This window comes from Prunus persica, chromosome G1, assembly GCF_000346465.2.
Source record: "Prunus persica cultivar Lovell chromosome G1, Prunus_persica_NCBIv2, whole genome shotgun sequence".
NCBI lineage: Eukaryota > Viridiplantae > Streptophyta > Magnoliopsida > Rosales > Rosaceae > Prunus > Prunus persica.
This window is the reverse complement of record NC_034009.1, coordinates 29,701,104-29,715,443: the sequence shown is the minus strand read 5'-3', so window position 1 is coordinate 29,715,443 and position 14,340 is coordinate 29,701,104. Positions and strand designations below refer to the sequence as shown.

The 14,340-nt window shown below is 37.5% G+C and overlaps 1 protein-coding gene across 1 annotated transcript; it reads left to right on the top strand.

Annotated features, from left to right (window-relative positions):
- Positions 1–7,431, top strand: LOC18791377 (phosphoenolpyruvate carboxylase 4). Its single transcript, XM_020554552.1, has 20 exons — positions 1–440; positions 657–820; positions 901–1,024; positions 1,188–1,265; positions 1,347–1,415; positions 1,511–1,589; positions 1,706–1,782; positions 1,878–1,973; positions 2,444–2,585; positions 3,049–3,177; positions 3,660–3,715; positions 3,854–4,102; positions 4,332–4,457; positions 4,587–4,688; positions 4,762–4,908; positions 5,295–5,393; positions 5,539–5,627; positions 5,726–5,852; positions 5,936–6,142; positions 6,389–7,431. The coding sequence occupies exons 1-20, from the start codon at positions 285–287 to the stop codon at positions 7,211–7,213; spliced, it is 3,141 nt and encodes a 1,046-aa protein (XP_020410141.1). The 5' UTR covers positions 1–284; the 3' UTR covers positions 7,214–7,431.

Genomic DNA, 14,340 nt, shown 5'->3' with positions numbered 1-14,340 from the left:
GGAGAGTGCCACTTGGGAGTAAATCCTTGGCATTCATACGGTAATAGTAGGACCCACGTTTACCCTCCTGAATATCCGTACGTTGAGACTCTCTCGCTCCTTCCCTCTCTCTTCTTGCCACCACTACCACCACCACCATCGCAAGCTTCATCTTCTCCTCTGCTTCTTTTGCTTTCACTTTCTCTCTCTAAAGCGCACACACACACTCACACAAGGACACTTTCACTCTCTAAAACTGCCTCCCTCTCTGTTTCTCTCTCTGTATCTGTGCTTCTGTTGCAACAATGACGGACACGACGGATGACATAGCAGAGGAAATCTCGTTCCAGAGCTTCCAGGACGATTGTAGAATGCTGGGCAGCCTTCTTCAAGAAGTGTTGCAGCGAGAGGTCCGCAGCGAAATCATGGAGAAAGTTGAAAGGACCCGAATCCTCGCTCAGGTTTCACTCTCCCTTCCATCCCTCATTCCCTGCTTTATTTGCTCGCTTGCTTTCCCGAGGGGAAGAAAAAGAAAAAGTGGCATGATTAGAGTGCGTTGATAATTTCCTAGATTTTCTCAGCAGCCAAACAGAGGGTCGAAGATGAATTTTAAATTAAGACATTTGATAGTGAATGGGGATTTTTTTCGTTTTGAATGTGTGCGTGTGTGTCTTCAGAGTGCTTGTAATATGAGGATAGCGGGGATAGTGGACATTGCGGACGTCCTGGAGAAGCAGCTGGCGTCAGAAATGTCGAAGATGGGCTTAGAAGAGGCTTTGGTCCTCGCTCGCACTTTCAGCCATTACCTCAATTTGATGGGCATTGCCGAAACCCATCACAGGTAATCTCATCATCAGCTTTTTCTGAATTTTATTAGCTTTCTGGTTAAAATTATGGATGGAAATTTGTTGCTTTGTGCAGGGTTCGCAAGCAACGAAATGACTCAAATGAGGCATCTCTTGCAAAATCTTGTGATGATATTTTTAATCAGCTCGTGCATGGTGGTTTTTCCCCAGATGATCTTTATAATAATGTCTGCAACCAGGTTTCTTCTCGGTTCTTTTGCTTCTAGTCTTTTATTTTTGTCTTCGTTTGTTTGTATGCATGGGTTGAGAAATAGGGAGGCCTAATCCTGTATTAATCTTCGTTGAGTGACCTCTCTTGTTATCCGTCTTTCTATTCTCATTCTCCAAATTTTCTTGCTGCAGAAGGTTGAAATTGTTCTTACTGCACATCCTACACAAATTAATCGCCGTACCTTGCAATACAAACACATAAGAATTGCTGTGAGTTGTTGGTGGCTTTTGCTTAATAATCTTAAACATGTTGAAGATTTCTTTTTATTTATAATTTGTATTTCCCTGTAGCATCTTTTAGATTACAAGGGCCGACCTGAAATTACTAATGAAGACAAAGAAATGCTGATTGAAGATCTGGTATTGTTTTTCCAGCCTTGTTCTCTTCTTCTAAAAGCCTTTAGCACATTCCTTGCCATTTTCGCTAATTTTCCCTTTGGTTATTGCTTTTGAAGGTGAGAGAGATAACTTCGATATGGCAGACAGATGAGCTTAGGCGCCATAAACCTACACCGGTTGATGAAGCAAGGGCAGGTAAAATACTTGAATATTGGATTGGAACCTAATGATATTCACAAGCTTTCGTTTGGTTCTTTGGAAACTTGTGTATCTCTTATTAACCAACAGAATTTTGTACATCATTACCACAGGTTTGAACATTGTGGAGCAGTCCCTTTGGACAGCTGTACCTCATTATTTACGTCGAGTTAGCAATGCTTTAAAGAAGGTTCTCAGTTCTGTTATTACTAGTTTCTTTATATGCATATCCTATCTCCTGTGGTTCTGTATTTTTTCTCATAAGATTTTCTCTAATTTACTCAGCATACCGGAAAACCACTTCCATTAACTTGCACACCAATCAAGTTTGGGTCTTGGATGGGGGGTGATAGAGATGGAAATCCTAATGTAACAGCAAAGGTAATTCTAGGTCCTAATGTTTTCTAATTTGTAAAACTTTCCTACTTGCATGATTGTCCTATTCTTTCAATAAAATATTTCCCAATCATGAAATAGTCTTTCATTTTGTTGTGTGATATATATATATATATATATATATCAAGATTGAAGAGTAGAAGCTTTCTATGTTATTTTTCTGTTGCACGCTCAGTCATGGGGTTTTCTGTTTTCTTCAACTGAAACCCGTGCTTTATTTCTCAGATTTGATGATTTGTGTGTCTAGGAGGTGGTGTGTGTTTGTGTCTTGTATGGACAATTAATATTCTTGCACCTGAAACTGAACACCAATTGCAGGAACTATTTTCATCGTTTATTACATAAATTTATTGTTTCTATGAAAAATTTGTAAGGTAGCTAAATTTATTTATTTATTCTTTTGTGTGGTGTTATGTTGTTTTTCATTTGTCTGTTGACTCTTTCTTTTGGTACAGGTCACAAAAGATGTCTCACTTTTATCTAGGTGGATGGCTATTGATCTCTACATCCGAGAAGTTGATCACCTCAAGTTTGAATTATCCATGAATCGGTGCAGTGATAGATTGTCAAGACTGGCAGATGAAATTTTAGAGCAAGGTTTGGCATGTTGCAGTTTTTTTGCATTGATATATTGAGTCATTGGGGTGGGGGAGGGAAGGGGGGGCGAGGGGAGTGTAACAGCTTTGGGTGGGATTGAGTTGGTTTAAGGTTCTGATCGTATGAATTGGAAAATTGTGAATCTCTAGATAGTTCTGTAGGCAGAAGAAAGAATGTTGAATGACATTGTCATATGCCCATAAACGCTTACTGTAGTTTCTACCATGCAGGGGATAGACCACTTGGTTACTTAAAAGTAATTAAATTGATGCCTCTGGTATTTTCTCTTTTTGTTTACATTCTTTTGTATGTTGCATGAATTTAAATTGAATTTTCTACTGCCTACTGGTAATCTCTCTGGAACTTCTTGAGGATTCACCATCTTTTTTTAAATTTAATCATACATGTTCACAAAACTTGCGATTCATTTTAAAATTTTGAGGTAATTAAAATTTCTCTACAGAAACTTCATCTGAGGATCGGCAAGAGAGTTGGAATCAGTGTTTTGGTAGACATCAGTTGAACTTGAAGCAACAGGGTGGGACCCTTCCAACACAACTTCCAGCTAGAGCTGATCAACCCTCTTGCACTGGTGACATCTGATTATCCTCTCAAAACTGTAATTGTTTAGTTATGCAGCATACAGTACATCAGGATTCCAAGGGATTTTTTTTAAAAAAATCTTTATAAAAGTAATCTTATTTTATGGCATATGTTGCCATCCCTTGTTGCATAGATGAAAACTTGCTCGAGTCTGTTACCAGGAGAACCCACATCAATCCCCAAAGAATTAGTTCTTCATTGCAATGCTTATGAGACGATCCCTCTGGAGTTTAATTCATTATCAAGTCTGGAGGAAATCAAAATTTAATTTGTCTGAGAAATATTATTTTATTGCCTGTAATAGAGCTCTAATTCTTTCCCTCACCTACAATTCATACTAATAATTCTTGCTTTTCAGTATTTTGTTTTGGTTTCCTTCCCTAAAGTATTTCTTTATGTGGCACCTAATGTATTTGATGAATGATATTATTCATGGTTTCTGAATCCTTTTCGATCTACCTCTTCATGTAGAATGCATTCCCAGAATTGAACTTCCACGGACTGATTATATGCTGCCGAATCATCAGGTGAAACAAGTTCTAGGATGCTGACATTTGAGTCTAGCATCGATTTTGATTTTTACATGGTTTTGCATCCACAAATTTCATCATAGCGAGTAGTTACTTATGATGTAGTCTATTCTTGTTATATCTGTCATTTGCTAGGGTGGTCAGGCTCAGGACTCTCCAATCTCAGATCCTTCATCCCAGAATCCCCTTCACAATGGGCATATGATAAAAAATGGATCTCCAGGGTCTGCCTCTCGTAGTTCTAGTCAACTGCTTACTCAAAGGAAAATGTTTGCAGAATCCCAGGTTGGAAGGTCCAGTTTCCGAAAGCTTTTAGAGCCAATGCCCCCTCAGAGACCTGGAGTTCCTCCGTATAGAGTTGTTCTTGGTAATGTTAAAGACAAGGTAGTGTCTATCTACCCATGCTTTAATTATGTAAAGTATGTCATGATTGACTACATGGTGAAGTTTGTATTTAATATTCTTGTGCTGTTGGTTTGAGACTTCTTTTCTGGAACATGCTTGTACTTGTCTGACAACCTGTTGTTAGGATTTATTGAAAAGGAATGATGAGTGGGTCATTTCTTTTCCTTAACGTTACTCATGCTTGTATATATGTGTTCTGTGGGTTCAGCTTATGAAGACACAAAGACGATTGGAGCTGCTTCTTGAAAATCTTCCTTGTGAGTACAATACATGGGATTGTTATGATACGACAGACCAACTTTTAGAACCGCTGCTCCTATGCTATGAATCTTTGGTAGTCTCTCTTTAACTCTCACTCCTCTCTGGCCCATTCTCTCACATGCACCTGCACACTAACACACATGTTAGAACATCTGCATCTGTACAACTTCTAACTAATATTGACAACCATCATCTTTTGCAGCAATCATGTGGATCTGGAGTGCTAGCTGACGGTCGACTTGCTGATCTGATCCGAAGAGTTGCTACCTTTGGGATGGTATTAATGAAGCTCGACTTGCGTCAGGTGTGTTTATTTTGCCATGGAAGATGTTTCTTGCTCTGGTAACATATTTTAACTGAAGATTGCAATGGAGCAGGAATCTGGTAGACATGCTGAGACATTTGATGCAATTACCAAATATTTGGAGATGGGTACATACAGTGAGTGGGAAGAAGAAAAGAAACTGGAATTTCTTGCAAGAGAGCTCAAAGGGAAGAGGCCGCTAGTCCCACCAAGCATGGAGGTAAAGTGCTTAGTATCAGACAAATGAGTTGAGCTTAGTATAATATCAATATTCGCAAGATTTAACAGATATAAGAAAATTAACTTGATTTAACAATGTAAATTTTGTTCTAGTTAATATTTTCTTCTTTTCTTATTACTTGGAACCACAATCCAAATTTTATAGAGGGCTGGTACTCCTAACTTGGCTATTAGGTTGTCAGGTGTTATTGTAAGGAATCAAACTAGGGGATTCCAATTGAAAGGTGTTGTCCCTGACCAATGATCGTAAAACCTTTGCGTTATTAATATTATCATGAACGCTCTAATTTACTCTTTACCTCTCAATTTTCTGAATTCGTACTGCACTTATGAGACTTATGCCTCTGCCCGTGGGAATCTTTTCAGGTTTCTCCTGATATTAGAGAAGTACTGGATACCTTTCGTGTAGCTGCTGAGCTAGGGAGTGAATCACTTGGAGCCTATGTGATTTCTATGGCGTCACGTGTATGGCATACCACTTCTATAACGGATTCATATTCAAGCTGGGCACATTAATTTTAAGAGATTTTTTTCCCCAGTAGTAGTGTTTTTATAATGAGTTGAGTAATAAAATTGACAACAATGTTGCCATGCAATTCGTAATTGGCAGGCAAGTGATGTCCTTGCTGTGGAGCTTTTGCAGAAAGATGCACGACTTTCTGTTAGTGGGGAGATTGGAAGGCCATGTCCAGGCGGAACGTAAGTTTGCACACCTATATGTTGATATTGCTAGATTACAGGTTTGTTTTGTTCTAGATATAGTTGATTACCATATGTTTATATATGTCTTCGTATAGGCTGCGGGTGGTTCCTCTGTTTGAAACTGTGAAGGACTTGAGAGGAGCTGGCTCAGTGATCAGGAAATTATTATCCATTGATTGGTACCGGAAACACATAATCAAGAGCCATAATGGGCTTCAAGAGGTATTTATATCAAAAAGCAGTTTTGAGTAAATTTTGGAAGGGTCCCATGAATCTCGTGGAGCTTACAAAGTTATATTCAACAGGTGATGGTTGGATATTCTGATTCTGGTAAAGATGCTGGACGATTTACTGCAGCATGGGAACTTTACAAAGCTCAAGAGGATGTTGTGGCTGCATGCAATGAATATGGTATTAAGGTTACTCTGTTCCACGGGCGAGGGGGAAGTATTGGTCGTGGAGGTGGCCCTACATATCTTGCCATTCAATCCCAGCCGCCTGGCTCTGTTATGGTAACCCTTTTTTTTTTTTTTCGTTTTTTCCATTCACCAGTCCTGCATTTTCTTGATTGTGTTCTAGCTTTTAAATGTTTATAAATCTTAATGTAGTCAACAGTGTCTGTGTCTAGGTTGGATTGTGTAGTGTACGTTCTTTCTGTGGTTCCTGAATTTGTGTAACTTATGCCTGATGAGGTAATTAAACACACAAACCTTTCGACCCAATGATCTGTAACCTTCAGTGGCTTGTAAAATTGTCAGGGTAGCCTACGGTCAACTGAGCAAGGAGAGATGGTTCAGGCAAAATTTGGGCTGCCACAAACTGCTGTCAGGCAGCTAGAGATCTACACGACAGCTGTGCTGCTCGCAACCATGCGCCCTCCACTCTCACCTCGGGAAGAAAAGTGGCGTAACCTCATGGAGGAGATCTCAAAAATCAGTTGCCAGAACTATCAGAGCGTAGTCTACGAAAATCCAGAGTTCCTTGCCTACTTCCACGAGGCTACGCCCCAGGCTGAGCTTGGCTTCCTCAACATAGGAAGCCGCCCCACAAGAAGAAAGAGCTCTACAGGAATTGGACATCTTCGTGCAATTCCATGGGTGTTTGCATGGACCCAAACCAGATTTGTTCTTCCGTCTTGGCTTGGAGTTGGAGCAGGTTTAAAAGGGGTTTGTGAAAAGGGACACACTGAAGACTTAAAAGCTATGTACAAAGAGTGGCCTTTCTTTCAGTGTACCCTTGACCTTATAGAGATGGTTTTAGGGAAGGCAGACACTCCTATAGCCAAACGCTACGATGAAGCCCTTGTCTCAGAAAGCAGGCAACACATTGGTTCTGAACTGAGAAAGGAGCTCTTAACGACAGAGAAGTATGTACTGGTGGTTAGCGGGCATGAGAAGCTATCTGGGAATAATCGGAGCTTGAGGAAGCTGATTGAGAGCAGGCTTCCCTTTCTCAATCCTCTGAACATGTTGCAGGTTGAGGTACTCAAGAGATTGAGAAGTGACGACGATAACAATAAACTCAGAGATGCATTGCTCATCACAATAAATGGGATCGCTGCGGGGATGAGAAATACAGGCTAAGTTGAAGAAGTCTTTCAATCTCTTGGATTGGATGTACAACTTCTTTTACTGAACATTCCACATTTTTCTTTTTCCAGTCTTGCTTATTTTAAGGGTTGCTGTTATTAGGAATCTAAGTCTCTGAGGAATGTTGTATGCACTGATCAATAGGTTTCATAAACAAATTATACAGATAATTCTACTGCAATGGTGAAATGTTGAATTTCTTTTAGCTTGCACTTGGTGCTTAGGTCTTGACAAGCCAGCCTACACGATTTTCCTTTTTTCATTTTCTTACGGCTACTAATATGTATTATGCTCTCAGTTCATGAAAAACTGAAAATATTGGATCTTTGAGATATTTGGGTATTTCAAGAAAAAATAAGAGAGAGAGAGAGAGAGAGAGAGAGAGAAGACCTTCATCATTATCCGTTAGAGTGCCCAAAAACAAAAGCCAGAGAAATGTTGTTTTTGTGTGTGTGTGGATTCTTGAGTTACAATTCTTGTGGAAAGTAGATTTTGTGCTGTCCACTAAAGATTAGAACCTGATTTCCAAAATCTACAAGATTGTCCTCTTCATCACAAACACTGTATTTAAATCCAACACTCAACACACAACACACAAGATGCCAAATGTTGTTTAAAGAAGATACCAATACCATGCCTGCAATTGTGGAAGTGAGTTGCAACCAAACATACTATGGTATGATTCATACTTCATAGTGGTGTACACTCAATTTGAATCTAAATTGATGATCTCATTCTCAAGCTCAACTCCAAACTAGTGCCATAATTATGGTGAGACTCTGAATCCAGCATTGCACCACCCAGTCTGTCTGTCTTGTATATGCAGTTTTGAGTGGGATGGCATCATCTCATTTCTTTCTTGGATTCTGACTTCCATGATACATTTCACCACCCCATACAAATATCATATCACTCAATATCTTTTTCTTTTTTCTTTTTTGAAATTTTTTAGGTGTAAATGCATGATGCTTGAAGTTTATTTATTGTACATACAGCTGGTGAGGTGCTAGCCTGCCTAACTTATAAATTTATTAAAGCTAGCTAGCTAGCAAGGTTCCATTTTGCAGAATTGTTATGTCATGCATCATAAAATTTGAGGAATCTGTTCTGTTCAGGAGAATAAAATTCCCAGCTCGTTTGCTAACAGTAAGCTAGCTAGGTGTTATAAAATTCCCAGCTAGCTCTGAAAAAAAACCCAAAAAAACCAAAAAAAATTAGTGATGAGAAATGTAACTCTTGACTTGACAGCTCTAGCCTCTAAGGTCCATGCCTCTGACTTGATTTTCCCTTATATAATCAAAGGGCCATCATGATCTAGGGGTGCACCGGCCGGCCCACTTAATCTAGCACAATTTCTAAAGACCCTCTCTCTCTCTCTCTCTCTCTCTCTCTGTGCCCTTTTGCAATCATGCAATAATGCAATAATGCAGATCTTGCTTTGCCAGTCCTGTTCAGGACTAGTGCATCCTTAGCTACCCTAGTAGTAGTAAAGTTTCAGACTTTCAGTCTCTTTCAAAATAGCATATAGAGAAACTTTCAATAATTCTAGAGCACCAGTTAAGCTAACTATTTAACAACAATCATATATGTTCATACTTAATTATTGCCAATATATTTGATTGAAGTCAAATAAGATGTTTCGTCGAATGACTGCTACATCGCAACGACGTGTTTGAAAAATCTGCAAGTCTATCTTAAGAGGGCCACATGCTCTCAGATCTCTTTAAAAATTTCAACACAATATATGCTGCCGTAACGCAAGTTGTGCTTAGAAACGACATTGATGTGTTGGGTTTGGTCGTCTTAAAATTGTTGTGCTAGTGCCAAGTGATGACACCCCTGTCAACCTTGAATATCCACTTCCCCATTAGTCAGTGTGTATGTTTTTGTTTTAATCTTAGATTCCAGACAATGATATTTGTTTGGATGGCCACCACCAATTCCCTTCCATTATAATTCATTATGTGCGCGCCAAATTGAGTACGTGTTAGCTTGATTTGAAACACCTCCATATCTTCAGTAGGTACAGATCAGAGAGGATCAATTCAGCTAAGAAACCCACCTGAACTCAATGCAACTGCTAATGGAATTCTAAAATTAACTCTTAGTTTGAATAAATAATTAGCCAATATCCCATAGTGATGGCCATAATATTATCACCACAGAGTCAAACCGGCCACCAAAAGTACCACAATTATTAGTTGGAAAATCGTGAGGTTAATGGCTTTAATTATAATTAACTAATTAATTAAGCTCCAATTAACGCATATTGCATGATATATAAGGACAACACCTGTCACCGGCCACCTTATCTCGCCGCCGTGAAAGTAAGACACTGCGGAATTCTACCAAAACCTCCATCTGTCACATAATTAAGCAAATTCAATGATCCCCATACACGTTCAGGCTGTTTGTTATGATTTCTTTTCTTTAATTATTGTTTAAAGCAAAACGTAAACAGATAATATAAGTATATATATATATATATAAAAAATAAAATAAAACCATTAAGCATTGAAAAGCAACCCTTTTGCATTGTCAAATATTTGTTAAGCTGCTAAAGCTCTGGATATAAGAAACTGTTTAATATACAAAGATATAGACCATAATTGTGGGCTTCTTCCATTTGAGTGAGAACGTGGTATCTGGATGCGTCTGGCAACATTCGTTTGGTTGTGTTTGAAAAGCTACAATATCAAATAATATCAAAGTGGACTAAAGGCCAGCCATACATTTCACCATTCTAAATCATTATTAAAATGGTCAAACCCCAATATATGGAGTGCTAATTGTTAATTATTTTACTTGATCGAGTTAATGACATGTGATGTATTATATTGTCATATTTAACTCCGAATACAAACTCAATCAGTCCTTGTGCACCTTGGCCTAATTATATACCTTCTAATTCTGAAATTTAAATCTTATTCGCAACGGGGTCTAACTTAGTGGAAAAAGACCTTGAATTGCATACCAGTGGTCTAAATATTGAACCCTCATAGCACCTTAACTGTGTGAGAAAATCCCCCTCCCCCTTCCTAATTTTGGCCAATATATATATATATATATATATATATAATCAACAAGTATTTCAAATGAGAAACTGAAGGATATATAAATATACTGGACCCCAGAATTAACTGGTTCTACCTCCAATCTAATAAGTTAGAAAGGAAAAGTTGACGTGCGACAACCAACCTAATGGACAATCCATTAAACTTGCAGTGTGAAACAAAGAACCAATAGGGATTAATGAGGGTAACTTTCGTGTTCTTTGGTGCATGCATGTTGCAGACTGCTAAGAAGGAAGGCACTAAGATGTTTGTAGACTTCCTTCTCAACAAGATATAGTGGATGCTTCCCCTTAGTATAACACCAGTGACTAATAAGCTAACCATTTTAATTGAACTTGCATATGCATATATGCATTTACTCATTTTGATATTGATGGGTTTTCCAGTGGAGGCAAAAAGCACAACAAGATGCAATGAACAAGCAGTACAGGGCAGGCCCCTGCGTCCTTGTGCTTCTTATTAATGTACGTCCCCAAAGCAACTTGGACAAGACGATCGATTTGCTCTTATCTGATATGTACATGTCCCCATTGTTGATCAACCACTTCTATGCCTTTTCCTTTCAACAATTTAATTTGGTTCAGTGCAGCTCATGAGCTGCACAATGGGGTAAAGGTAACATATATATCATTATTGGTCTCACGTACAATCATGGATTCTATAAATAAAAATATATATATTTAGTTTCGTTACATATATATGATTGTAGTGAAATGGGATAACCTTCTTGGATTTCGAATCTTTGTATTTAAGTCGACGCATAAGAATTTTGTCACATCATAATTTGTGCATATATGTAAATTAGTCGCCATGAGTCAACTCATGCTTATCACGTACAAATGAACTATTCACTTTCCTCACTCTCTGTCCTTCCAACGGTTCCGATGATTATAGCATGCATGCTGCTACATGATTCCGTATACGTCAGTAATAATATCTAATTCTTGATGAACATTATCTCGGAGAAACTTCACCTCTTTTTTTTTTGAAAAAAGGTTAACCTTGTCGCTAATTTCCTTAACATGCTTGCTCACTAACCTTATCACGTACTTCCTTGACATACTTTTCTTTCTTTCATAAGAAAAGGGGCTCGTCTCCAGACTACATATATATGTCTAATTTTTGTTATACATATAGCTCGTGAATTGACATATGTTTATAGAATGACATGCATTATGCATATATTTACATAAGTTGAGAGACGAAAGCTATATTGAGCAAACATGCTAACGATGGACAATTATTGCTCATGCATATGACTGCTACAGTTTATTATTATTTTTATTTTTATTTAAAAGATCTTTTTTTATTAAGAGGGCGATAACATACTAAACTCACATACACTGCTAAGGCTCAAACCCAAAACCTTTTCTGGAAAAACAATTACTCCAAACACCACACTAGTGGATCTTTTGCTATGTTGTTTTGATTGATGTGAAAGTCTCTCTTATTAAATCTTACATCAATTGATAACTAACAATAATCAATATTGTTTGTCTATCCACAGACCAAAGCTAATTAAAAAAATAAAAATCCGGTGGATATAATCTTGATCATAAATAAAATAAACTAAAATTTTACTTGCAAGTTCTATTTTCCCTGAAGATAGTATTAGTCAATTCTGAATAGTAAATAATGCTTTGCCTACGCAATTGGCTTTTTAGGTTTTAGCTGTTTGAAAGAAATTAAGGTCATCATCATCAAAACCGCACAGTGAGATATTTAGAGGAGAGCTAGGGATTTTCCAAAGTGCAGATGCAACGTCACCAAAACTTGAGTGCTGAAAATTATTGTCGATAAAGCAATGGCCTTTTTTTCATCCTTGAATATTTTCTTCGTGAAGATTAAATTAGAAAATTATTTTGACCATCTCCACCTGTTACGAGGGTGATGATGATCTCATTTCTTGGATTCAACTGTAAAAATCTCATTTCTTTTATATTTGTATTTTTGGGTCTAGAAGACGAAAATAAATCTCATTCTAATTGCGATTTGCGATTTGCGATTTGCGAGTAAAGTAAAGAATCTGATTACTCCCAATGAATGAATGTTAAATTAATTGGCCACTCACATCAAATTTGGATAGCTATAAATAGGAGAAAAGAAAGATCGTGGGAGAAAAAAAAAGGCACTAAACAAAGCCATACGTGGCAACTGTGTAAAAAAGCTGTATGAATTGTCCTCCACTCTTTCTTGGCAATGTGGAAAGGATGCGTCTTCCAAAGGGGCCTTCAAACAAGGAGCATTGCAACACCTGGCACTTAAAGAGACTCCTCTCGCAAGATAAGACTTATAAAGTACCTCCGAATCAAATTTACTGTATTATAACAGTAAAGGGTAAAAAAAAAGTATACAAAAGAAGCTCCCTTTTTCTTTTTCTCGTGACAAACGAACAATATCTTATGCATAACATCTGTTGAATTCTTCTTCTTCTTTTTCGATTCAAGGAATAACTAACATGTCATTACTAAATAGAGATTACAAAAGATCCAATACAAAGTCATGAAAAGAAAAATAAAGACTCAACAAAAAAAGAAAATACAGAAACCCTAAAATCGGATCCTACGAACCCACCCTAAACATCTATTGAATTCTTTTTTTAAAACTGATTTGGGGTTAATTTGGGAGTGTGGCATGTGTTATTCTTGTGGCATTATAAGCAAATAATAGAGCTTTGAAACCCAATTATATGCATGTACCCGAATCTTGTCTTGAAAAGTAAAAGATGTCAACAGATTTTCATTTCGATTTTTCCGACCGAGCTTGTGTTTAATCAATCAATAACTTCTACACTATATATTATATACTGAAGAATAATTCGATCGACCTGTAAATTATATATACTTTGTCTGGAGTGGATGCTACCTCTTTTTGCCTAAAACACGTATGTATATAATTAGTGAGAGTAATTAGCATAAAACTACACGACTCCAACCAAATCCATCCCTAGTTGGTGTGATTCCAATTCCAAGAAATTTTTAAGAAAAAGTTTGGCAAACTTTCAATGATGGTGACACCATAGAGACCAAGCCTTTTATGGGAAAGACGACACAATTTCTCAGCCACTATCTCGCATAATGAATAGGTATTTGACACCTAGAAGGGGCACGAGGAACCCAGCATTCTCTCTCTATGTTCTCTTTCTTTCTTTCTTTCTTTCTTTTTTCCCTTAAGAAACACCACAAAAGGAGATACCCTACAAAGAAAATAAAGCCAAGATAAAAAAGACAAAACATGGGGTCTTTGTATTCAAATTCAACACCTAATTAGTGATACAATTAGTCTTAATTTAATTAATTTCTGTACTAATTCATACAAAGTCAGAGATTGATGATAATAATAATTATTAGTCTTTGGGTGTCCATAACTCTGGCCCCCCACCCCATAATAAGCATACTTGTTTGGTGGCCATGGCCTACCCTAAAATATCGTAAACAAATCCTCAAGGGAACATCTGCGACCAATCTAAATAATAATAGGACGAAGCTTATGGACCACAGTGGCTTTTGGATTCTAAATTTCGAATAAGCTTAGCTAGCAGCTGCTGAGAAATAAAGCGCATACGCATACTTTTTCTGTCTGGTGCTTCTAATTTTGGAAAAGAGATCGGTGTGACATATAAATTATTGAATACATCGATCTAAGCCTCATCAAGCACAAAGTCATCTAATGACTAAATGCAGAAACTACCCACCTGATCAAATATGGTTTTGATTGATGCCCGTGTGTGGTACGAACGTAGCACACAATTTAAGCTTTTGATACCTCAACATATTTTCGTTGACATCAAATCTTATTATGGGAATGTGAATTTAGTAGGGCCTCTTCTTTTGTTCTTTTTTTTTTTTCTCTTTTCCCAAATAAACATACATTAACCTAATTTGATAGCAAAATCTTTGCCTAATTATCTTTTGAAATTAATAATATAAGGGGGGGAATGGGAATTGGGGGGAGAAAATAAAGAAAACATGAGAGAATATGTCATTCATCATAAATAGTGATGAGACTCTGAGGCGTAGCATATAAATCTCTGTTGCACAAGATATA

What these genes read in the sequence shown, in the direction of transcription:
- LOC18791377 (XM_020554552.1), top strand. Translation starts at nt 285, where the DNA reads ATGACGGACACGACGGATGACATAGCAGAGGAAATCTCGTTCCAGAGC. An exon ending in ACAAACACATAAGAATTGCT is followed by an intron (nt 1,266 to 1,346) that starts GTGAGTTGTTGG and finishes ATTTCCCTGTAG; the next exon opens with CATCTTTTAGATTACAAGGG. An exon ending in TTGGTAATGTTAAAGACAAG is followed by an intron (nt 4,103 to 4,331) that starts GTAGTGTCTATC and finishes CTGTGGGTTCAG; the next exon opens with CTTATGAAGACACAAAGACG.